General features: G+C 43.9%; 1 protein-coding gene across 2 annotated transcripts in view; it reads left to right on the top strand.

The window, feature by feature from the left end:
- The window catches only part of FAIM2 (Fas apoptotic inhibitory molecule 2), a 40,360-nt gene extending 30,626 nt beyond the window's left edge, over positions 1–9,734 (top strand). For both annotated transcript variants that reach the window (XM_080994981.1, XM_080994982.1), the window contains 2 exons: positions 2,876–2,929; positions 7,943–9,734. In XM_080994981.1, the coding sequence (XP_080851107.1) occupies positions 2,876–2,929; positions 7,943–8,092 (204 nt within the window). In that variant the 3' untranslated portion in view covers positions 8,093–9,734. The remainder of the gene's footprint in view (positions 1–2,875; positions 2,930–7,942) is intronic.
- Positions 9,735–26,629: the final 16,895 nt, after the last annotated feature.

Below are 26,629 nucleotides of genomic sequence, written 5' to 3'. Positions count from 1 at the left end.
TTCATTTTTGCCCTCGCCTTTCTTTTCCAAACAAACACGTTCCCTCCTGCTAATTTCCTAATCCTTATCTCCATTTGTATTGTGGCGCTGTGGTCTCCATTTCCATTCCCCCCCCCCCCATCTCTGACACACACACACACAACTGCAAGATTTGGCACTGGCTTGTGTTTAATGTTCCTGACCAGCAGTTGCTCATGAAGCAAAGACTGATTATGACAGGGAGGAGGAGAAATAGGAAAGAGGGCAAAGATGCCAGAATCTCTCAATCATTCTCCATCAGGGAGTTTTCATTCTGCAGTTATCACGAGAGCCTGCTAGATATTGACAAAAGAAGGAGTGTTAGCCTGGGTTTTGAAGCCCCCATTAATCACTGCGGACTTGGCTTGTTTGCTTGATTTCCAGGGTGGGCTGGGCTTTCCATGACCTCAAGTGGCTGGAACCATACTGAGTACCTGATTATGTTGCCTTAAAAGTACAATCCGTCCTTTGATTCACACCCTTCCATGATTCAGGCCTGAATAAGCCGAACGTCAACGCGTGTGAGAATGTTGTGCTTTGCAATAGAGAGCCCCAGATTTCTCATCCCTGAAGCAGGTTCTATGTGACACTATGTACTTCTCAATGGCAAACACCAAACAGGTCCATCATGGCCTTGCTTTGATGTTGCTATTTTAATTTGGCATAGTGTTGGATAGTTATCTAAAACCTGACCCAGGTGAATACGTGCTTCCATCATCTTCACCAGGTGATATTCAGCGTGTGGCGCTGTGGTGTAAACCACTGAGCCTCTTAGGCTTGCAAATTGAAAGTTTGGCGGTTCGAATCCCTGCGATGGGGTGAGCTCCCGTTGCTCTGTCCCAGCTCCTGCCCACCTAGCAGTTCGAAAGCACATCAGTGCAAGTAGATAAATAGGCACCGCTGCGGCAGGAAGGTACCTTCCATGCACTCTGGTTTCCATCATGGTGTTCCATTGCACCAGAAGCGGTTAGTCCTGCTGGCCACATGACCGGGAAAGCTGTCTGTGGACGAACACCGGCTCCCTTGGCCTGAAAGCGAATGAGCACCACAACCCCATAGTCGCCTTTGACTGGACTTAACCGTCCAGGGGTCCTTTACCTTTATTCAACTAAATAGCTGTGCTTGTACAAGGATTGACACTAGTACAATGGAATTTTCCCACTTGTTTTTTCCCTGCATGTTCCTCACACTCTCTCTAAATCTATGGTTGCTATATTTCAAAAAGTAGAAATCTTTTTTGGAGGTGGGGGTGGGGTGGCCGTTGTTACTACTCAAACACACACACTTCCTGGTTCTGTTGGCAAAAACCTGGATATTTTGCTGATTTTTTTGAATTTTCCCTGAACACTAATTTTGCTGTTGGAATCCCGGGAAAATCCAGACGTATGGCAGCCCTACCCAAATCTGCTCCAGATGATTAGGGAAAACCCCAGAACAGGTTGTTTTTTTTTTTTGTTTGTTTGTTTTTTGAGGTGGGGTGGAATGGAGGGAATGTTCTGTTTTGTGCAAGGAGAAATCCTCATATTGACAGAACATTCTCCTTAGCGCTACATTGAATACAACCCAAGATATTATCAAGCTGGGTAGGAAATGTATAACACATTCCTGGCATACATTTATCTTAAATATTAACAGGGAGTAGAGAATAATGCTTCTATGTAGTTCAAGTTAACTGTTTCTGTCTGTCTTTCTGTGTCTGTCTGTCACACACACACACACACACACACACACACAGACAGAGGCTGCAGTCCTAACCCTCATTTCTTGGGACTAAGTCCCATTGGATTCAGTAGGACTTACTTCAGGGTAGACATGGCTACGATTCTGTTGCTGACACACTACAGGAGTCTCTGCCAAAAAAGAGAGCTTTATTCAGCTTCCAGTTATCATCCAACACCCTTCAAATCATTATCAAGTGATGTTTGGTCCTCAGCCTGTGCTTGGGAGCCTGTTTAATAAAATGAGAACAATGCAAATGTAATTTCTCTTCCTTACACCTTGCTGGTTCCTTTTCCGTCTTCTTTCTGGAGGTGTCTATTATCATTGTTACTATTTTACTTTGAGCCAACCTGTACCTTGAGCCTCTACTAAGAGAAGGGCCATAGCTCAGTGGTTAGAACATCTGATGCCCATGTAGAATATCTCTGGTTCAAGACCTGGTGTCTCCAGGGAAGGCTGGAAATGGAACCCAATAGAGCTGCTGACAGCCACTGCAATCAAAACTGATGGTTTCAGTCATTACAAGGCAGGAGCTTGTCCTACACTTGAGTAGGACCCTGGCAGAGACACATGCCCAACTGGCATGTTCTCTCCCTCCTGCTTGATCGTTCGGGGGCTTCAAAAGCTTTCTTCAGCCCGAACATCACAGCGACCGATGCCAATAGACATCAGCACACTTAGGGATCCGCAGAGTCTTCGCAGTTCGCATAACAGAGCTCAGCAACTCAGCATTTTGGCTAATCTACTTTATTTACATATAAACACACAGAGAGCACTGCGACATGGTTCCCTCCCTCTTTAGCATCAGACAGCAAAGAGAAAAAACAAAGGACGATAGTCCCACTTCACGGAACACAGTAACACAAACATCCTGTCTCCGTCACTTCCCACTCTGTGGAGTCAAAACATACACCGTCATGTGAAAGACAAAAACCCCATGACTGCAATCACGGAGCAGGAATTCTAACAGTTCTCAGGTTTCAATACCTGGCATCTTCAGGAAAGGCTGGAAATGGAACCCAGTAGAGCATCTTACTATGTACAAACATCCAGCCATTCATCCTCCCACATGGATTGCAATGTTTACATCCTTCTGTCTTATGAGGCTGACCAATCTCTCTTGCCTCTTTCCATGTAGGTGCCGTGGCTCCAGGCCATTTATGCTGTGCTGGGTGCAATTGTATTTACTATGGTAAGTAAGCTGAGCTCAAGACAATTCTTTCCTCGACTCACTGCAGCCAGAAGTGAGAATTCAGAGAGGTTAAAATATCAGCTGTGCTTTTCACTTGTAGCCATGCAGAGGATGCAAAAGATGTGGGGGAATGACACTGGGGAGAAAGTGCATCTTTCAAAACCCCCACCACCAATTGAGTCCATATAAAACAATTATAGGCCCAATGTGTTCAGTTTCTCTTGCTGCGCCCTAGAAGAAGGATGTCATCAACCAAAAGGCATTGGGTCATTATTATTATTATTTGGTCTCTTAAAGACTCTTATTGTTTTATACAGAACCACCACCACCCCAGGTCCATTTTAAGCCTTTGCTCCTTCCTTTGCTCCCTTTGATTTTGTGGGAGAAGAAGGCTCCCCTAACCCCACTCCTTCAAATACGCAAGCTGAGCCTCTCCTTGTATTTCACGAATCTGTGCTTTATACAATCCAATCTGCAATCCATGTGTTCAAGTCTTCACTGTTCAGGATCTGGTCTCAGCCATGATGGGCAACACACCCACTCGTCTCAGTTCAGAATGGGAAAACCAAGCTATCCCCTTAGAGACCTTGGCTGCGGACACAGCATAGATTTAATGCAGATGATTTCCCCCCAAAGAATCATGGGAACTGAAATTTCCAAAGAGCTGCAATCTCTAACCCTCTTAACAAACTACAGTTCCCGGGAGTCTTTGGGAGGGGTGCTAGGTGCTGTATATGTGCTTTAAACTTATCTTGCTATTGCTGCCTCACCATCAGAATGCGGGGGTGGAAAGATAGGGATAGATAAATCTGTCAATTTTGCTTTTTCGGAGCTCCTCATGTTTCCAATCTTCGGTTTGTATGTTACTTTCATTATTAGACACATTTTTTGCACCGTTTCCCTGAATATACTTTTTTTTTAAAAAAAGGATTGCATCAGCTGAGCGTGTTGTTTATCTGTCTCTTGCTATCTTTACTCTCTCCCTTTTCACAGCTAATTGTCCTCAGGGCATGAGGGGAGCAATTGGCCACTATATAAGTTAAGAAGCAGAGATAAGCAGTGGGCTCGGCCAACAACCCCTTGGGCTTGCATAGCATTCCCTGCAGCCTTTTCCGCCAGTCTCCCAGGGAGCTGCAGGAGTCTGAGTCTGACCCCAGTGCTATATAAATATATATATATATATATATATATATATATGCTCGCGCATGAGAATGTTTTCATTTTATACAACATCTGTGAATGTCGCCAGGCTCTAACTATATGGTGGAAGCTGGTAAGAGGCGACAGCCATCCATCAGTGAGGGGAAACTCAAAGAGATACTAGCAAGTAGGGACATTTGTCCTGGTGCACAAGGGCACCAGCATCTGCACCTGAAGTTGGCAAGGCTGGGCATCTATTGAGGGCACAGGGGTTTGGAAAGGCTCATCACTGATCCTGCCAAGCCCACCACCATTTGGACCCTCCCCACTACCAGAGCTGTAGCACAGCATGGCTGCTTACCTTTGCCACCGTCACCAGCAGCTCCTCGTCTTGCCTCCCCTCTTTGCCGCAGACATATGTATCTCACAGCAAGGTAATAATAGTAATAATAGTAATAATATAATAATAATAATAATAATAATAATAATAATAATAATAATAATTATTATTATTATTATTATTTATTATTTCTACCCTCCCCATCTGGCTGGGTTTCCCCAGTCTGGGAGGCTTCCAACAAAAGATTAAAAATACGTTAAAACATCAGTCATTAAAAACTTCCCTAAACAGGGCTGCCTTCAGATGTCTTCTAAATGTCATATAGTTGTTTATCTCTTTGACATCTGATGGGAGGGCGTTCCACAGGGCGGGTACCACTACCGAGAAGGCCCTCTGCCTGGTTCCCTGTAGCTTTGCTTCTCACAGTGAGGGAACCGCCAGAAGGTCCTCGGCACTGGACCTCAGTGTCCGGGCCGAACGATGGGGGTGGAGACCCTCCTTCAGGTATACTGGGTTGAGGCTGTTTAGGGCCTTAAAGGTCAGCACCTTTAAACTTTGGTAGACTGAATGGTGCAACTGCATGTACCTGTGTGTTAAAACTAATCATGTGGTTCTTCTTGCTTGAGCTGCAGCATGAAGTCTTAGCGTATATCCTCAGAACATTGCTGCATGTCTCTTCCCATGTTAGAAATGTGTCCCATCAATGAAACTGTGCGCCACCTTCTCAAACTGCAGGCAGAGTTCAGCCGGTGCTTAGCTCAGTACATACAACAATTCAGCATATAGGAAGAAGGTCCCTGTACACTGTAGTATTCTCCTTAAACCTCCCTATCATTGACATCTCGGAAAGGCTTATTCCCTGAACATGGAAAAGTAGGTTTTGGATGTCACTCTGTGTGGCTGAACCTGCAGGCCAGATCCAGATCAGGCCTTCCCCCAAACTATTTTTATTCAGCCACCATGTTACCTTTCCAACATCAAAGAGAATATCGCCCCAAAATATGCCTATTTCTAATGCAGTGCTGAATGTTCTCCCATCCTGCTTTTAACCAAAAAGGTGTGCTTTCAGGGATGCCAACATGTTCCTTCAAACACCAACCTCTGAAGAAGTTTGCCATTTACACTGTCTAACTTTGGGATATTTGAAGCCTGTACTTAGGTACTGTATTTTTTGCTCTATAAGATGCACCAGACCACAAGACGCACCTAGTTTTTGGAGGAGGAAAACAAGAAAAAAATATTCTGAATCTCAGAAGCCAGAACAGCAAGAGGGATTGCTATGCAGTGAAAGCAGCGATCCCTCTTGCTGTTCTGGCTTCTGGGATAGCTGTGCAGCCTGCATTTGCTCCATAAGATGCACACACATTTCCCCTTACTTTTTAGGAGGGAAAAAGTGAGTCTTATAGAGCAAAAAATATGGTATTTGCCCACTGGTAGGGAATATAGGTTAAGATATAGGCCAGTCTAAGGGAATGGCCCAGTGCCCTCGGTTAACCAGGTAATCCTGCCAGTATTTCTGTAACCATGTTAACCTTAGTGGAACAAACCTGCCTGGAGGTTCCGGTTCCCAACAAAAGAGGGTTGTTCTCCTGGAGCTTTCTAACAACTGCCCTTTGGACCTTTGATAACCCACAATTTATCATGAAACTAAACCACAAATCTGAACTGCAGTCCTCGGCAAGCATTTTAACCGGGCTCTATGACGCAAGAAAAAGCGGGACGCAAAGCACTGTTTACATTAGAGTAGACATTTCGGGCTGAAGGTCACATTCCTTTCTGAGCACCCTTTTCCAGGGGCCACAGGTGGGAAAAGCCAGAAGCAAAAGCGGGCGGGGGAACAAATGTAAAATTTGTCCCCACCCTTGAATTAAAAACCAAACATGTAGCATAGGGGAAGGTTGCGTGATCTTCCTTGTGTTCCTCCTTTGGGAAGAATGCAGTAGGCCACGTTGGGACATAGCTGTCAACTTACAGATTTGAAAATAAGGGACCAGCAGCCTCAAAAATAAGGGATCAGCAGCCAAAATAAGGAATTTTCAGAACACAGGTATGTTCAACTTCTGAGCCCCTCTGAGCCAAAGGCAGAAAGCTCAGCCAGCAGCCAAACGAAGCCTCAAGCGGTGGTTCCCATAGAGCAGCAACCCGGCAAAGGGGATGCAGCAAGGAAAACCACCGTCACCTCTCCGCTGGGAAGCACTGAGCAAAGGCGAGTCCCCAGGCAAAGCAGCCGATTTGATTGGCACAAGGCATGCAAGCTCCACCCCCCAGTCGTTCTTAGACTCCTTATTGGGTGAGCAACACAGCCAAGCAACACAGTTGGAGCCTCCCTCCTCCCTGGCCGGCAGGCAGGGAGGGAGAGGAGCTGCTTCCTTTGAAACCCGGGAAATTTAAGGGACATCATCAATAAGGGACAGCAGCAGGACACAGCGCTGGGATAAGGGACTTTCCCGCCAAATAAGCGACGGTTGACAGCTATGCGTTGGTAGGACGTGGCGGTTGTTGTTTAAGCAGATAGTGGGATGCTGGGAAAATCTACTGGATTTTGTAGCCCATTGTGAGCCTTTTAGTTCTTTTCTCCTGTTTCCATTCGCTCAGAGAGCCACAGGGACACGGGTATACTGGAAATGCATTGAAGCATGCACATTTTCAGTTCTGTTTATGGATCTCCTTCCCCCTTTGTACAAGGCAGGAGAGTGAGGTGTTGCATCTGGGCAGCGAGATCTTGATTACACTGGCTCAGGCTGGCAAGTCAGGCTGGCACCCACCCAGTGTGGATCCTCCCTCTTAATCCAAGCCATGGGAGCTGCCTGAGCTTTCTGGGTGAGGAGTAGAGCGAAGGAGGTTGGGGCTGGGTATGGGCGTGGACTTGACCTACCAGCAGCAAGGGAGGTGGCTGAAGTATCGTGCCAATACTGTTATCACCATAAGCTCTGAATGTCAGAAAGGATGGGATGAAACTCAGTTCAGTCCCCATCTTCATCTGGGCCTACCTTATTTGCCCTTTCCAAATCAATATACAAACCAAAACACCACCAGCCTTCAAATGTTGCCATTCTACAACCTAGAATTGTGTACAAAATGCATATATCAGGAGAATATGCACATAAAAGTTTGTGTATTAGTAGTAGGAGGAATCGTTATATTTTTAGCCCTCCATTCCTCCCAAATGCTTTATCTTAGGGGAAATTGCTTGCCCAAATATGTTTAATGGGCAAAAATTACATACAAAAATAATAAATTAATGTGTATTAAGGAGGAAATGTGGGCACACTAAAATGCTCAGGACTTTTTTCATTTAAATGTAAACAGACGCGGAAATGTGGCAAATTGGAATTGTAACAGAGAAAACAAGCGAAACTGATTTGACAGATTTCTCCAGAGAGGTTACCGGCACACTCAGCAATCCTATACTGCAATCCTATACTCGCTTCCCCTGGAGCAAGTCTCACTGAACTTAGGGGGACTCAGCGCTGAGCAGACATGTATAAAATGGCAGCACTGACCTTGGCCTATGTTTGGTTTTCTCTTCTCAGTTCCTGGCCTTTGACACACAGCTCCTGATGGGAAACCGACGCTACGCTATGAGCCCGGAGGAATACATCTTTGGGGCTCTCAACATCTACCTAGACATCATCTACATATTCTCCTTTTTCCTGCAGATCTTTGGGTCTAGCCGAGAGTGAGCTTGGCAAAGCTGCTAGGGCTTGTGTCTGATTTATTATTATTATTATTAAAAAAAAGAAAGGAATATACATCGGATGACACAAGAAGAAAGAAAGGAGAGAGGAAAAAGTTATCCAACCTCTCTAGCCCTTTAGCAAGCTCCATTCCATCAGATGGGCCCCTGTCCACCCACCGGCCTCGTTGAGCTCCTGCAGGCTGTACATATATACATATAGATGCTGTTAAAACTTTTGTGACTCAAAAAGCAAACTGGGGTGTAAATGTACTTGCTCTGGCGACTGCCTTCAAGCTGTAAATTGAACCTGGAGTTGCAGGACCAGAATGGGCACTAGAGTGAAGGGGAGGGGGACCATTTTTTAATGTGTGTGGTTTCAATTGCTGAAGCAAAGCAGTTGGGAATTCAGAAACGATCTTAATCAAGGTGGTCACAGATGTTTGTGAAAATCTGCAGAATGGCTGATTTATTTATTTATTTATTTATTTATTTATTTATTGGTGTTCTTCATGACAATTGTTGTGCAAGCCTCAAATTCAAGTCCTGGCACACATCTAGGGCCAATCTGTTCATTTGCTTTCTAGCCACTAGATGCTTTTCTTCCGAAGAGCTCAGAGCAGCTTACAAGGTCTAATCTCGCTTAGCTTCATTGATAGAACTTCTTCACATGCCCTCCTGCTCACTTGGATGTTTTGGGGGTGGTGGTGGTTTCAGACTCTGAGCCTCTTCTGCTTGGCTTTGAGTTTTAATTTGCTGATTTGAAGTTGCAGGGTTCAGTTTCAGTTCTTTTGCCCGTTTTCTTGTTTGTTTGTTTCAGCACTATTTCCAGCATAGCAAGAGGAGCAGGGGAGGGTAAACATCCAGCATAAATGGTCCCTGTCTTCCTGCTCAGTCAGTGATGGCACTTCTAATCCCAGCCACTAACAAGAGCAAACATGTCCTTAGATCTGGGATAATACCTTTTGCCGCCACTTTCATGCGGCGCTCCCATGCACCAATGACTTCACCTGTCTCTCCATCCCTTTCTTGGGATGTGGATGACATTAAGACTTCTTCCCATGAGTGGATCAGGGCTTGAAAGGAGACGAGGCAGAGAGAAGGAGGGAGTGACAGAAGAATGCTTTCTGCTTTCATATGTCTAGCTTAGCAAGTCTTTTCAGATTTAGAGAGGATGGCCACGGCATTTCTAATGGCCTAGCATTTCTTTGCCAATTGTTACAGGCAGAAAGATGGAGGGAAACACACCCCAGCACTGAGAAATCCATGTGTAGGAGATTCCAGAAATCTAGACAGGAGCCTACCATTCTCTTTTGTATTCAGATCACCTTTTGCATTATGACACTGCATCTATTTAGAAATATTGGGTGCATGAACGGAGACCTTGTGTCTCCTCTAAATCTCATATATAGATAGATCCTTGCAAGTGAAGACATTCCAGCCTCTTAGCTAGATCCCTTCACCATCTCAGCTAGAATAGCTGCCTAAATAAGCCTAAATTCCTGATTGGAGTTGGAGGTCATCCCTCTGCTGCCAGAAGTAGATGGGTCATAAGAAGAGTGCTGAGGTTGGGGTAAAGGGTTCAAGAATGAAAAAGCTTCAGCACCACTGGACAAAGAACGTGAATAAATTCTAAAATCCCAAATTGACCAGATTGTGTGTGTATGTTAAGGCAATGAGGTCATATCTAACCACTGCCTAACCAATGGTGTATTTCTGCATCAGATGATAACATACAATCACCCTGTGTAATTCAGAGTGTGCCCTGCATTCTTTGCATATACCGTATTTTTCGCTCTATAAGACGCACCAGACCACAAGACGCACCTAGTTTTGGGAGGAGGAAAACAAGAAGAAAAAAATTCTGAATCTCAGAAGCCAGAACAGCAAGAGGGATCACTGCACAGTGAAAGCAGCAATCCCTCTTGCTTTTCTGGCTTCTGGGATAGCTGTGCAGCCTGCATTTGCTCCATAAGACGCACACACATTTCCCCTTACTTTTTAGGAGGGAAAAAGTGAGTCTTATAGAGCAAAAAATACGGTATATAAAACTGCTGGAACAACCATGATGTAGGTATTTGCACTCTGTTCACCTGTGCGATCTAATGAACTTTTACGTTATTATTTGTGCATTCATGACACTGATACCCTTCCTCCCCTGAACTCAGCGGTGCATGTGTGTGTGTCAAGATGAACTCTTTGTGAGGCTGTTCCCAGATGGGATATATTAGAGCGATCTTCTGAAACCTGGCACCCTCTAATATGCCTATCAGCCCCAGTCATCTAGATTGGATGTGCTCTCTGGGGCTGGTGGGAGTAGTGGTCAAAACATCTGAAGGGCACCACGTTGGGGAAGGTTTGGTAGGACTGAGATGACAACTATTTACTCAGGGTCACCCAGGGAGTTTCACAGCTGATAAAGAACCGAAGCCCAGGTCTTCATGGTCCCACACTCTGTCCACCACCCCAGACTGGATCTGTAGATAGTGATGCTATGTCATATGATGCTTTGTGTGTTTATCTCTTTATTGGTTTGTGGTGCTGTTATCCTTATTTTGATTCCTAGAAGCTCAGAGCACCTTACATGCAGCTCCCAGCCAATCTACCATCCAGCCAACCAACAAGCTGAGACCTGCTTAGATTTACAGCGTAACAGCATTCTATGTCATCAGATGATTCAGTTATTAAAACAAGTGTATTCTGTCCCAGGGTGATTTTGTTCTGTTACAGCAAAGGCACAGCCAGAGGTGTAGATAGATCACACCACCTTTAGATGGACTCTATTGCTTTAGTCCATCCGGTTTTTGGATTACGTGGACATATAATGAAGGGGCTCCAGCCCACTCAGGCCTGTTTGGCCTAAAGGCTGATTCTGAGACCAAGGAAAATCTATTGTCTTCACGGTTTCCATGGGAAGCTTCTTTCCACGCTGACAGGGGAAGCACTGCAGGGCAGTCTGCTTTCTCCACTGGAAATCTCTCTAGGTTCCTGAAGTGGGGCACTTCAGTGCTTAACCAGGAGAGGGCAGAGGAACAGGATTTGAGGTCAGCAACTGGCACCCCCTCCTTGGACTGGGCCAAGTCTGTTGTCTCCTGAGTCTCACAGTCATTTGTCAGTGTTGTCCAAAGAGCCTGCAGGCTGGATGGCAGTTTCTTGACAGACTGGGGCCAGGGTGTTTTGAGAAGCTTTTATTTGTTGACCAGCGATCACATTTCCTCAGAGCGTGATCTCGGCCTGGAAAGGGCAGACAGATTGTCTCCTGCCCCATGCCCACCACCTCAGGCTGCAGCTTACATGAACTCCAGAGCATACCCGAGTATCTTTCCATCATTGCACGTGTGGTATTAATGGTCCCCATGTGGAAATCAACCAGTTATTTTCTAATGGTGGCCCCCAGGCTGCAACAGCCTCTAACTCTTATTTAAAAGATGATCCTTCCACCCGATAGGGGCGGCTTATCTGAAACCTGCCTGGGAATGCTGAGGAGTCTGCGTCACTCCGTTGCCTGTGGCATTTCTGACCAGTGGAGAAAGGGGAAGGGATCTGAGCCAAGCCCTTTGCCAAGCCCTTTGCTCTGTATGTTATCCTCCTCTTCCTCCTCTTGCTGCTGTCCTCCCCTCTTAGCACTCAGATGTTTGCACAGTCATTGCACACAGATTCAGTTTACAAGCTGGTGGTGCCCCTGAGCGAGTGAGAGGAAAGTTACTGTGCACATGTGGAGTAGCAGTGTCCTGTGCAAAGCACCTGACTCCCTGCCTGCCTGCTTCTTCTATCAGAAGAGTTTTGCTCTCCCTGGTGCCTGATTTATGCAGTGAACTTTCTGGTTTTGTACCCAGGCTGTAATGCAGAGGGGGAAAACAGGCCTTCTGTAGGAGGGGACAGATAGAAGGTGGAGGGATATCCCTGGTGAAAGCAAATGGGCCTGGACGGATAGGAAATGCCACCATATTTTTCGTTGTTACATATCTAGCAACTGTGAGAGGTGGGGCTACAATAAATGTCTTTAATGTATTGATTAAGCAAATAAATGGGCCATCAAGTTGGACATGTTGCTGTGTTGGTGGTGGGACGCCTGTCTAAGTCAACTGTTGCAGATGGCAGCCAGGCAAGTTGCTTTTTCAAAAAGCTGGTCCCACCCCAGATCCAGAAGCCAAACATTTCTGCAAAGACTTTAGAAAGAGGCAGGGGATGCATTTTCACTGTGTCGATATCCTTGCCTCTTTGCCACTTCTCCCCTTTCTCCCCCTAAAAAACAGTGGCCCACCTGCCAGAAAGCTAGCATAGCAAATTGGCCCTTCCTGTTGAGCTGCTTCCGATATGAGGCCCATCCCTTACACCACCAAGGAGCTCCCTGCTCCTGAGAACTGAGATCGTTCCTTCCGGCATCATTCCACCCACTTCATCCGCACAAGTCCATTCTGAGTAATGTTTATTGGCCACACTATAGAGGGAGGGAATGTTGGAAAATTGGCTTTTTCATGTAGTGTGACCACAGCGTATGCTCACTGAATGAATTGATTATTTGATTGATTATTTAATTTCTATACTGCTTAATGTATTAAAAAACATCTCTAAGTGGTGTACAAAAGACAGAAGCAACAACAAACGACATAAACAAGATATTACAAAAATACACTGTTACATATAAAAATGTTACATTAATACAAACGTACTAATATCAATTCATTCTCCTTCTGGCCTACACCCTCCCCCTCAGCCCCCAGGTTCTCATGCAGGGTCCCTACAAACTTTCCGTTCACGCACAAAAGTCTCACAACAACAAGAGTTCCTGGAAACAGCAGACACCACCCTAGTCTCTCACTTTAGCCTTGCTTGTTATGGACAGGCCCAAAGTACTTCCCCAGCCTTCCCACAGCTGTGTCCCATTCAGCTGCATTCTCCATACCCGGTTCCAAAGTTTGCCGAGTTCCCTGGGGGGTCCAATGAATGGCATAAACCTACTTAATGGGTGATGTTGAAAGTGGATGTGGTGAGAGGAGGCTACAAGACCAGCAGTACCTGCAAAAGAAGATATCCGAAACCTTCCAGATGTTGAGACTCCAAATCCCATCATCCTGACCATTGGTCATGCTGGCTGGGGCTGATGGGGGTTGTAGTTCAACAATACATGGAGAACACTACATTGGCTACCCCTTTCCAACAGTATCTGGATGTCTGCAAGTTTACCATCCCTGTGCAGCAGACGGTTTTTATTTATACCACTGGTGAATGATTAGGCCTTTGCAGTCCACAGCAAGCAGGAAGGTTGCATATCTGTGCAGCCATAAACTGAGAGAGTGTCCTTGCATGAGATGGGACAACTGTCAGAATCAAAGGATGTTTAGTGAGCAGGAGGAACCTCACAGGGACACACTGAAATAGTAACAGAAGGGAATGCTAGTTCCACATGAATAGCTAGAGTTGCCAGGTCAGGAACATCCCAGTCTTTGAGATTTCAGGGCCCAGATCTGAGGCATGAGGGGGGTGGTGATATCACTGGGGCAGGTCCTGGACACTGAGGACAACTGGGAGAGGGGAGTGAAGGAGAACAGACCCCCTCCCACCAAGTATCTATGCTAAAATTTGCAGCTAGCTCCTAGAAGAAGAAGAAGAAGAAGAAGAAGAAGAAGAAGAAGAAGAAGAGGAGTTTGGATTTGATATCCCGCCTTTCACTCCCTTTAAGGATTCTCAAAGCGGCTAACAATCTCCTTTCCCTTCCTCCCCCACAACAAACACTCTGTGAGGTGAGTGGGGCTGAGAGACTTCAAAGAAGTGTGACTGGCCCAAGGTCACCCAGCAGCTGCATGTGGAGGAGCGGAGACGCGAACCCGATTACGATTCACCAGATTACGAAACTACCGCTCTTAACCACTACACCACACTGGCTCTCCTAGTGGGTTGAAGCTTGCAAGCAGCATGCACAGGCATCATCATCATCATCATCATCATACAAACACTCTTACCTACCTGGAGAGAGTCAGGCAAACCTGGAGACTTCAGGTCAGACCTGGAAGTCTGGCAACCCTAGAATAAGGTTACCATATTTTTTCCAATGAATCCGAGCACACTTTTCAACTTCAATAGATTTTGTATGGGGACTGATTTGTAAATCTGGGGACTGTCCCTGGGAAACGGGGATGTCTGGTAATCTTACCCTAGAGGGAACACAAGCAAGTGAATCTACATGGCTGACTCAGGGAGCGTTATTATTTTTTGGGTGTTGCCACAGAAGGTGGAAAAGGTTTCCCTGCCTGGTACTACAATGACCTGCGTGCGCTGCTTTGCCCAGGGCAATGGTTATATTTGTGTGTGGGAGGATGAGGAAAGAAACGCTAGTGCTTTGAGGAAGGCCAGGAAGAGAAAGAAACATAAGAAGGGAATCCTTTCTTCCTCACACATCTTTAAAACTCCATGCGAGGGTCAGGCTGTCTTGACTCATGGAAGAGCTCCTACTCTTGTCTGCAATTTGGGGTCATTTGCAAATTGAAATCTCCTTAAGCCTCTTTGAGTAGCAGCAGATCATAGCTGAGCTGTGCGATGCCACTTCAAAAAGGTGTCGAAAGAACAACGTGGGGGGTCTCCCTCCCCCTTTCCAGCATCATCTTAGGGACTCCATTTTAATAGATATGGTTTTTGACCTCCAGTCTCTTCTGACAACAAGAAGAGCCCATGGTCAGCTTTCGATTCCCATACTTTGCTCACCCCTCCCCTTTCCATGATCATCACTCTGGGACACAAACCATGTCACCAGGAAGACGTTCAGGGCAATTTATCAATTAACAGTCCCCCACCCAACGCAAAACTTAACCCACAGCATTTCCCCCGAACTTTGCACCATTTTCTTCCATGTATTGTGTAGCAGGGGGACATGGCATGGGAGGTGGGCCCATGTTCCTAATCCTTTCAGCCACACTTTCATTCACAGGTTCTATTTGTGTGTGGGGCGGGACTCCTGGCATGCCGGGGCAGAGTCCTGGCAATAGCCTCCCATCGGGGCATCACTGCTATGGATGAAGGAGAAATTCATTCCACTTCACAATTTAAAGGCAAACATTTAAATTCACACTTTTCGAAACAATACAATGAATCTGAAACACAGACATCCATCAAAATTGGCATTTTCCTGAATTTTGCAACAGAGTTCCTCAGCCAAGTAATGTGTAGGGGGGAAAACATGCAGTGCCCATAAAAATGTGCCCTTCAGCAAAATCATTACAAATGTTTATTAGGGAAAGTTGCTTTGCAGAAATGTATATATTAGGCAAAATTCAGTGGGTAGAGCATGAGACTCTTAATCTAAAGGGTGCAGGTTTGAGCCCCACATTGGGGAAAAGGATTCCTGTATTTCAGGGGGCTGGACCCTCATGGTCCCTTCCAACTCTACAATTCTATGATTCTACAAGTAGGTGCATAATGGGAGAAATTTGCAATAAGTGCAAATAAATGTTCAGGTTTTTTATATTAAAAAACCCCCTCATGACGTGGAAATGTGGAGCACTGGATTTAAGATTGGAAAATAATAATACAAAACTGACAGATTTGCTCATCCCTTGTCACTGCCACTTATTGTAGAGACACAGCAACAGGAAAAGTGAATTGTGTACTATAAGGGAACATAAGCAGGGGCACTGAATTGCCACCAGCCCAACCCAGCCCAGATACCACCACCACCTTGCCTTTCCCAATATGGAATAGTGATGCCATGCTGAAAGGCTGTTGCAACAGCTGTGCCCTACTGTGTGAGTCACTCTTTCATCTCACGAGAAAAGAAGGCTGTGCCTGGAGGAAAAGAGGAGTATCTACCCAGAGAAAGGAAGAGCATATACCCAAACAGGATAATTGGGTGGGTCGAAGCCACAAAAAAGATTCAAGAGCTCCAAACCCAAAGGGCAATTCTCTAAGTCCATCAGAAAGAGCCACACCTCTAGCAAACAACATCCCTTGTATTCAGGATGCAGACGGAAAAAAACAGTTATGTGTGATCCCGTGTCAGATTGCCACGCTGTATGGATAGGGCACAGGGAGAAACCAAACTAGGTGCTGGGGACAATCCCCAGAGGAGATGCCGCTGGAGTTTGAGGATGTCCTTCGGGAGCAGATTCTGAGAATCAAGGAAAGTCAAATGCCCCTCTAAGCACATCTTTATCTCCTCAGCCATCACACTTCTGTTGGAGATAGGGGCCATCAAACCAGTTTCTCTGGACCTCACCTTGCTCTAGGGTTTACCAAACTTTTGCTTTACAGCACCCAAGATGACTGGGAACGTGCAAACAAATTTAGATGTGAGATGCTTCAGCTGGAGAATGTGGAAATGACATTTTGGAATTGGAATGTTTCGTTTCATGGCAGCAGCCAGCAGCCACACAGAGTTTGTAGATCTCCCTGAAGCATTATCTAGCACTGTCAATTCACCCAACAGGCTGGAATCAGCATGGTTTTGCTTGTGCCAGGAGGCACGTCTGACAACAAGAGTGTTTACAGGGGTGGCCAGGGGTGCTTATGGCTCATTTGGCATTTCAAAGGTAGGGTGCAGGAGCTTTTTACTGCTTCTCCCTGCCTCTAAAAGGAGCTGAGCATCTGCAAGCATGATAATCAAAACACTCTGAAATTCTTGAATTCTTTGATGCATGGGATGACAAGACCTACCTTTTATGAGTGAGAATATAAGATCTGGATTCAAAGTTCTGGAAGACCATGAGTCTCACCTAACAAAGACTATGAAGGATGCTGCTGTCTTGCCCAAAAGATGAGCTTCTACACAAAACCTCTCCTAAAACCTTGACAACTTCTTTTTCAAGACCAGAGAGGCCATCAATCTCACTTTCCAATAACCCTTAGTGGTGATGATAGTTGGCACCATAGAAAGTCCTGGCGACAGGCGAAGTCCCGGCAGACTGGAGGAGGGCAAATGTTGTCCCTATTTTCAAAAAGGGGAAAAGAGAGGACCCAAATAATTATCGCCCAGTCAGTCTGACATCAATACCAGGGAAGATTGTGGAGCAGATCATTAAGCAAACAGTCTGTGAGCACCTAGAAAGGAATGCTGTGATCACCAATAGTCAGCATGGATTTCTGAAAAATAAGTCATGTCAGACTAACCTGATCTCGTTTTTTGACAGAATTACAAGCCTGGTAGATGAAGGGAACGCAGTGGATGTAGCCTACCTTGATTTCAGCAAGGCATTCGACAAGGTGCCCCATGATATTCTTGTAAAGAAGCTGGTAAAATGTGGTCTTGACTATGCTACCACTCAGTGGATTTGTAACTGGCTGACTGACCGAACCCAAAGGGTGCTCATCAATGGTTCCTCTTCATCCTGGAGAAGAGTGACTAGTGGGGTGCCACAGGGTTCTGTCTTGGGCCCGGTCTTATTCAACATCTTTATCAACGACTTGGATGATGGACTCAAGGGCATCCTGATCAAATTTGCAGATGACACCAAACTGGGGTGTGTGTGTGTGTGGCTAACACCCCAGAGGACAGGATCACACTTCAAAACGACCTTGACAGATTAGAGAACTGGGCAAAAACAAACAAGATGAACTTTAACAGGGAGAAATGTAAAGTATTGCACTTGGGCAAAAAAAATGAGAGGCACAAATACAAGATGGGGGACACCTGGCTTGAGAGCAGTACATGTGAAAAGGATCTAGGAGTCTTGGTTGACCACAAACTTGACATGAGCCAACAGTGTGACGCGGCAGCTAAAAAAGCCAATGCAATTCTGGGCTGCATCAATAGGAGTATAGCATCTAGATCAAGGGAAGTAATAGTGCCACTGTATTCTGCTCTGGTCAGACCTCACCTGGAGTACTGTGTCCAGTTCTGGGCACCACAGTTCAAGAAGGACACTGACAAACTGGAATGTGTCCAGAGGAGGGCAACCAAAATGGTCAAAGGCCTGGAAACGATGCCTTATGAGGAACGGCTAAGGGAGCTGGGCATGTTTAGCCTGGAGAGGAGGAGGTTAAGGGGTGATATGATAGCCATGTTCAAATATATAAAAGGATGTCATATAGAGGAGGGAGAAAGGTTGTTTTCTGCTGCTCCAGAGAAGCGGACACGGAGCAATGGATCCAAACTACAAGAAAGAAGATTCCACCTAAACATTAGGAAGAACTTCCTGACAGTAAGAGCTGTTCGACAGTGGAATTTGCTGCCAAGGAGTGTGGTGGAGTCTCCTTCTTTGGAGGTCTTTAAGCAGAGGCTTGACAACCATATGTCAGGAGTGCTCTGATGGTGTTTCCTGCTTGGCAGGGGGTTGGACTCGATGGCCCTTGTGGTCTATTCCAACTCTATGATTCTATGATTCTATGAAATGCCACTCTAGAAAATTATCTTGCCTGCCGATGGTCATGATGGATGTCAGTCTATTCATCTAGGGGAGCAGGGAATAGAGGGCTCTTTTGCAGGGTTTATAAAGGTGGAACATATTACTACAGCATTGAGCACAATGGTAGCATGGCTCAGCAAGAAAGCTTTCAATCAAATGGACACAGGCTACATTTAGCAACATTCGGATTTGCAGCTGGTTTAAAGGCAGCCCAAATGACTTTTGCCTTATGAAAACTTTTGCCTGAGTAAATTCTTTGCTTGGTACTGGTATTCACTGGTGAGTGAGGTGGATGCCTTAGGAGTAGGAACCATATTGGGCTAGTCTACATGTGTGTGAGAGAGATATTTCTTCTTCCCATTAAGGCTGTTCTCAGAGTCATACAGATGTTAGAGAGCCAGTTCAGTGTAGTGGTTAGAACAGTGTTTCCCAAACTTGGGTCTTCAGCTGTTTTTGGACTACAACTCCCATCACCCCTAGCAAGCAGGACCAGTGGTCAGGGATGATGGGAACTGTAGTCCAAAAACAGCTGGAGACCCATGTTTGGGAAACATTGGATTAGAGTGTCTGACCAAGCATTGGGAGACAAGGGTCCAAATGTCTACTCAGCCATCAACTGTGCTGAGTGACTTTGGTCCATTCACTGGCTCTCAGCCTAAGATGGGAAGCTGCCTTCTACTGAGTCAGAACATTGGTTCCTCTAGCTCAGCATTTTCTACAGTGACTGCCTGTGGCTCTCCAGGGTTTCAGGCAAGATGCTGAGGAATGAACCTGGGACCTTCTTTGTGCAAAGCAGATGTTCTCTCACTGAGAGACAGCCCTCTCGCTATCTCAGGATTGTTGGGGTGATGAAATGGGGAGTGTCAGGCAGGGCCGTCTTTAGCAGATGTGGTGCCGGGGTGCAAATATCCGCCCAGCGCCCGCAAATTACCATGGATAGTGGGGGGGGGGAGCTGCACACTGCTAGCCTTGCGGGGAGGCGCAACTCTCCCCCATGCCGCTGCGGGGGAGCAATCCCCACAGAGGCTTGGGAGGGAAGCTGTGTGTCTGTCAGCCATATGGTTGGTGGAGTGCAGGTGGCGGGTGTGCAGGGAAAGGGGAGGCCATGGAAAACCGCATAGCTCCCCCACTTGCTGGGGTGCCCCCGAGATGCATCACTAAGCCCTATGGGAAAGACGGCTCTGGTATCAGGGGCTGGTCTGGATCGGAAGATTGGGGGAGTCAGAGTGAGCAACTGCTATCCTTGCAGAGAGTTGCCGGTCTGTGCTCATTAATTCTTATCGGTGAGCTACCAGAAGGGAGAGGGGAACTCCTGGACTTGACAGGTAGGGTAGGAGAACTGTGTACACTTGAGGTCCTTGAAGCCAGTAGTGGATATAAATGTATTAAATAAATGGTCACCCTGTAGGGCCCAGAAGACTATGATGGGAGTTCTTGTTATATATTAGTTCAGCATTCATTGTAGGGATTGGGGCCTTTCCCCAGGGGACCTGCATGGCCTATAGATCTAGGAGTCAAAACAAATGCCTCCCCTCACTTACCTGTGACATTGACCCTGAGCAAGAGCTATCCTACTACTCGGGACTCTTGCCTCAGCACTCCTGAAAGTGACCGTTCAACAGTGAATCACTTAAGTGACTATGGTAGCCAGAGTCCCATTGACTCACACTTTGTCCCGTGCCCATTCTTGCCCTTGCCTATTATCATGCTCATCTCCTTGTGCAACTGCTGGTTTGAGGAGATTGCAGCATCTGGTGTGCTGCAGAAGTTTGAGTGGGAGAGGAGCTTAGTGGACAGTAGGCAGGTGTGAACCAAACAGTTACTGCTACTTTTTGGCTTCTGTAATGAGCAAATGGGGAGGGGGCAGAAGGAACCAGAGCTTCATGGAGCAGCAGCATCATTTGGTTCCCTCCAGCATCCTCTTTTTTTCCTACTCATTTTCCTCTCCAGTGTCTGAAATGCTGGCCATAAGAACCCTCTTCTGATTTGGAGAAATGGAGCACGGGTACTTCAACATTTATCACCGGCTCTCATTTCTTCATGAAGCAGGTGTTTGTGGGTGTGTAAAAAATCCAGTTAGCTAAATATATATGATAATTTATTGCCCCCTTGTGTTTTTTCGTGAAACTGCAGGGCATCGTATACGTTTTTTTTAAAAAAATATATTTATTAGAGTTTAAGTATTACAAAAAGAAAAGAAAAAAAGAAATACAAGCAATGAACAGTTACAAAACCTCAAAAACAAAAAAATACAATAAAACAAAACATCAACAGTGCATCAAAACATTAAAAAAAACAGAAACATTTAAAAAACACCAACCTTTAAAAAAAATAGAGGGGAAAAAAGAAAAACAAAACAAAAAAGAGACCCCGTATTTTCATATCCTTATCTTTCATTTGCTTATTTCCTCGACTTCCTCACACCTCCTTTTTTGTATTCTAGTTCAATTAATTGTTCCAGCAAGTCCTTTCCCTCTTTCTCAAATTTAGTTCCATAATTTATCTTAACGCAATTTAACCTTAAGTTTACACCTTTACCCATTGTCAATCTATTCATACTTAATTCTTTATAACATTTCTGCTAAAGTCATATAACTTCTTTCCAGCATCCTTCTAACATTCATTAATTTTACAATATTTCTGTAAATATACTTTGAATTTTTTCCAATCTTCTTCCACCGACTCTTCTCCCTGGTCTCGGATTCTGCCAGTCATTTCCGCCAGTTCCATGTAATCCATCAGCTTCATCTGCCATTCTTCCCTGGTAGGTAGGTCTTGTGTCTTCCAGTGCTTTGCGATAAGTATTCTTGCTGCTGTTGTGGCATACATGAAAAAAGTTCTATCCTTCTTTGGCACCAATTGGCCTACCATGCCCAGGAGAAAGGCCTCTGGTTTCTTTAGAAAGGTATATTTAAATACCTTTTTCATTTCATTATAGATCATCTCCCAGAATGCCTTAATCTTTGGGCATGTCCACTAAAGGTGAAAGAATGTACCTTCAGTTTCATTACATTTCCAACATTTATTATCGGGCAAATGGTAAATTTTTGCAAGCTTGACTGGTGTTATATACCACCTGTAAATCATTTTCATTAAATTCTCTTTTAAGGCATTACATGCCATAAACTTCATACCAGTGGTCCATAATTGTTCCCAGACAGCCATCATAATATTATGTCCAACATCTTGTGCCCATTTAATCATAGCAGATTTCACCATTTGATCTTGAGTATTCCATTTCAACAGCAAGTTATACATTCTTGACAAATTCTTAACTTTAGGGTCTAACAATTCTGTTTCCAGCTTTGATTTTTCCACCTGGAAGCCTAGTTTTTTATCCAAGTTATATGCCTCCATTATTTGATAATAATGGAGCCAATCTCGTACTTTGTTTTTTAATTTTTCAAAGCTCTGCAGTTTTAATCTGTCACCCTCTTGTTCCAAAATTTCCCAATACTTCGGCCATTTGGCCTCCATATTGAGTTTTTTCTGAGCCTTTGCTTCCATTGGTGACAGCCATCTTGGGGTTTTATTTTCTAACAAATCCTTATATCTTATCCAGACATTAAACAGTGCTTTTCTTACAATATGGTTTTTGAACGCTTTATGTGCTTTGACCTTATCATACCACAAATATGCATGCCAACCAAATACATTATTGAAACCTTCCAAATCCAAAACATCTGTGTTTTCAAGAAGCATCCATTCTCTCAGCCAACAAAAAGCGGCTGATTCATAATAAAGTTTTAAGTCTGGCAGGGCAAATCCACCTCTTTCTTTAGCATCAGTTAATATCTTAAATTTTATACGAGGTTTCTTGCCCTGCCAGACAAATCTGGAGATATCTCTCTGCCACTTCTTGAAACAGTCCATTTTGTCCAAAATTTGCAGTGTTTGAAACAAAAACAGCATTCTTGGCAATACATTCATTTTTATCACAGCAATTTGGCCTAACAACGATAGCTTCAAATTTGACCATATTTCTAAATCTTTTTTCACTTCAGTCCAACATTTTTCATAATTATCCTTAAATAAATTCACATTCTTAGCAGTCATATTAACCCCTAAATATTTCACTTTCTTAACCAGTGTCAGTCCTGTCTCCTTCTGAAACTTCTCTCTCTCAATCTCATTTAGATTTTTCTCCAAAACTTTAGTTTTCGCCTTATTCAACTTGAAACCTGCTACCTGACCAAATTCTTGAATCAATTCTAATACTCTTTTAGTGCTTGATTCTGGCTCCTGTAAAGTCAATACTAAGTCATCTGCAAATGCTTTCAGTTTGTACTGTTTAGCTCCCACTTGTATACCTTTAACCAATTGGTCCCTTCTAATCATATTTAGCAGAACCTCCAGGACCGAAATAAAAAGCAATGGAGAGATTGGGCAACCTTGTCGTGTTCCTTTCTCAATCTTAAATTCTTCCGTCACTACATTATTCACAATTAATTTAGCCTTTTGTTCTGAGTAGATTGCACCTATACCATTTCCAAAACCTTTACCAACCCCCATCCCCAATAGATTCTTCTTCATAAAACTCCAAGAAATATTGTCAAAGGCTTTCTCCGCATCCACAAAAATCAGAACTGCTTTAGTATTAATCTTCACTTGTAACTTTTCTAAAATATTAATTATATTCCTCGTATTATCAGACAAATGTCTGCCCGGGAGAAAGCCCACTTGGTCTTTATGAATTTCTTCTGCTAACACCTTTTTTAATCTTTTAGCCAAAATGTCTGCAAAAATTTTATAATCCACATTAAGCAGTGATATGGGACGGTAGTTTTTAAGTTGCGTCTTTTCAGACTCTGATTTTGGTATAAGTGTAATGTATGCTTTCTTCCACGACTCAGGTGCCCTTTTCCCTTCCAATATTTCATTACAGACTTCCTTTAATGGTTGTATTAACCATTCATTCAAAGTTCTGTAATATCTAGAAGTCAGTCCATCCGGTCCTGGAGATTTACCTAATTGCATATTCTGAATGGCCCCTTCTACTTCCTGATCCATTATTTTGTAATCAAGCATTAATTTGTTTTCTTGGGAAATTTTTTGTAGTCTATTTATTTTCAGGAATTTATCAATGTCCATTTCATTCTGCTTTTCTTGTGTATATAGTTGTTTGAAATACCTCTGGAAGCACTTTCTGATTTCCACTGGATTCTGTATATTCTTTCCTTCCACTTCCAGATTCGTAATGGTATTTAATTTTTGTCTTTTTTTCAATTGCCAAGCCAGCAATTTCCCACACTTATTTGCCGATTCAAATGTCTTTTGTCTCATCTGTTTAATCTTCCATTCTATTTCCTGATTCATCATTTTCATATATTGTACTTGGTATAGCTTTATTTCTTTCAAAATCTCCTGAGACTTTGGTTTCGCCCTCAGTTTCTTCTCTCCTTCCTTTATTTTTTCCAAAATTTTATCTTTTTTTCTCATTTTGCATTCTCTTCTTAATTGCGTTCTGTTGTATCAAAAAACCTCTCATGACGGCTTTACTTGCATCCCAGATTACTCTTTTTTCCACTGTAGTGTTCATGTTTATCTCAAAATAATCTCTCAAAGTTTTTTGGGCCTTTTTAATAAATTCATCATTCCTAAACAAAGAGTCATTCATCCTCCATCTAAAGGAACCAGTTGGCATTAATTTCATTTCCATCTTCACAGCATTATGATCGGAGCTGGTCTTAGGGCAAATTTCAACCTTGCTAATCTTTGGAGCCAGTCCTCTAGTTACCCAGATTTGGTCAATTCTTGTCCATGTCATTTTAGCCTCAGAGAAGAAAGTTCCCTCTCTTCCCAGAGGGTTTTTCATTCTCCAAATGTCAATTAAGTCAATGTTTTCAGTCATGTCAAAAAATGTTTTTGGTAGTCTTCCATCCTTAGTGATTATTTGTCTTTGCGCCTTATCCATGTTTGTGGATACAACACCATTCATATCTCCCATCAGAATCATATTGTAGTCCAAATAGTCCATCAAGATTTCATGTAGCTTTTTAAAGAATTCCGATTTACCTTCATTTGGTGCATAAATACCTATTATCAAAAATTTATCTCCTTGTGATTGGATTTCAATTGCTACAAATCTTCCTTGTTCATCTTTAAAGATAAATTTAGGTGATAGGCTCTCCTTTGCATAAAGAACCACTCCTCTTTTTTTAACCTTATCCGATGAGATAAATTCTTGGCCTAATTTTTTATTGCTCAATAATTTCCTGTGTAACCTTGTCACATGCGTTTCTTGTAGACAAATCAAGTCCAATTGCTCTTTTTTCAATAAATGAAACACACTTCGCCTTTTTTCCGAACTGTTGAGGCCATTCACATTCCAACTCAAGGCCTGCAGAGCCATCCTGTGGCTACTTTGGTACTCCCCCAACTGCCCCCAGAGCTTGCTCCTCTTCTGTTGGTGGTAACGTTGGCTCGTTAACAGGAGGGTCCAGTCCAAAGGACAATGCTGAGATGTCCAGGGTATCTTTTTTTGTTGGTGCTCTCTCCCGTACTCTTTGCTCCAGTCCTCTGTCTGGTGATCCTCTTTCCAATGTTACTGGCTCTTTTCCAATTCCCTTCTGTAGGTCTTCTTCGTGGTTATACAGGAACTTTGTTTTATCTTCTACTGATCTTATCTTTATTTTCCTTCCTTTAAAACTAAAGGATAAGCCTTGAGGAAATTCCCACCGAAAGTTGATTTTGTTCCTTCTCAACAGTTCAACCAAATCTCTGAAGTTAAATCTCAAATCTAAAAGATATTTGGGGATATATTTAAATATCTCCACTCTAAACTGGTGTATTGCCAAGGCCTCCTCGTAATGCCAACTCAAGATTTTATCCCTCTCTTCTTTGGATCGGAGTGTAATCAAACAGTCTCTTATTCTGTTCTTCTCCTTCTTCCCTCCTCTTCCAAGTCTAAAGGCTCTCACAATTTTAAACTCCTCTTTTTGTAAATCCCAGTTCCAATAGGCTGCAAATTCCTCTGTCAGAAAGTCTACCAAAGAGTCTTTTTCTAGTTCAGGTACTCCCCGAATTCTCAAATTTGTCTGTTTCTCCTTGAGCTCAAACATCGAAAGCATCTGCTTCTGGTCTTGTACTTGTTTCCACACATCTGGGACCTCTATTTCCAGTTGTGCTACTTTCGCTTCAACAGTAACAATCTTTTCCTTAGCTTCCTCTGCAGTCTGTCTAGTTGAGTTAGACTCCTTAACTAATGTCTCTATAGCTTCTGTATTAGAGTTAACCTTTTGTTCCAAGCTTTTTATGCTTTGTGTATTTTGGTCCAATTTTTGTGAGTTTTGGTCCAATTTTTTATTCATTTGTTCCAAGGACTTGTTAATTCTACTCAAAACAAGTGCCCAATCTTCTTCCGAAGGCATTCCTCCTTTTGGTTTAGTATACATTAACGCAGCTGCAGAGGAAGCAGGAGGGCCAGATGTAGAAGCTCCCCGAAAAGACCTCCCAGACCTTGTTGTCTTTTCTTGTAAAGAAGAATCTATTTTTTCTTTCCCATCTGCCATGACACTCAAGGCCCTCAAGGTCAGGTACAGTCCCAGAGTTTTATCTTTAAAACTGGAAAATTCCACTCCTTGTAGCAGTTTCAAAATCCTCCTCTAGAGGGAAATAGTTATTGTTTATCTTGTATTAGTCCAAAGTATCCTTTTTCTTTTTCTTTTTTTAAATTACAATAGCAAGTTGCGCCAATATAATTAGTATCAAGCCTTAACTTTAGTTCAGAAAGAAATAGTTGAAACTTTTAAACCAGGAGAAAATAGTTGAAACAATGTTTCACTCACTGACAGTCAAATAGTCTATTCACAGTCAATGCGGAGCTCCACAATGCAGCGATTTTAATGGCTGCCGTTCCCAGGGAAATTGATTTATTGCTCAGATAAGTGTCCGGCACGCTTCCCATCGCAGCTCTGGCCGGCATTCCAAAGTCCACATTCCTGAACATAGCAGAGTTCAACAGCGGCAAGAGAAAGACTGCAAAAACTCCAGTGCATTCTTCAGTGTGCTTAAATAAAGTCCACTCAGGATCTTAGCAGCTAAAAGCAGTTTTATTTACAGCAGACTATCCATTATCTATCACAGCGAACAGCATCGCAAAAAACACATCCTCTCTCCTCAAAAGCGAAAGTAGAGAGAAAGAACAAAGGCTCTCGGCTCTCGGAAATGACGCAGAAGTTCCCCCCTCCCAACAGTAGGCAGAGCGTACA

This window comes from Podarcis pityusensis, assembly GCF_964106645.2.
Source record: "Podarcis pityusensis genome assembly, chromosome: 2".
Classification (NCBI taxonomy): domain Eukaryota; kingdom Metazoa; phylum Chordata; class Lepidosauria; order Squamata; family Lacertidae; genus Podarcis; species Podarcis pityusensis.
This window is presented reverse-complemented; position numbering and strand designations above follow the sequence as displayed.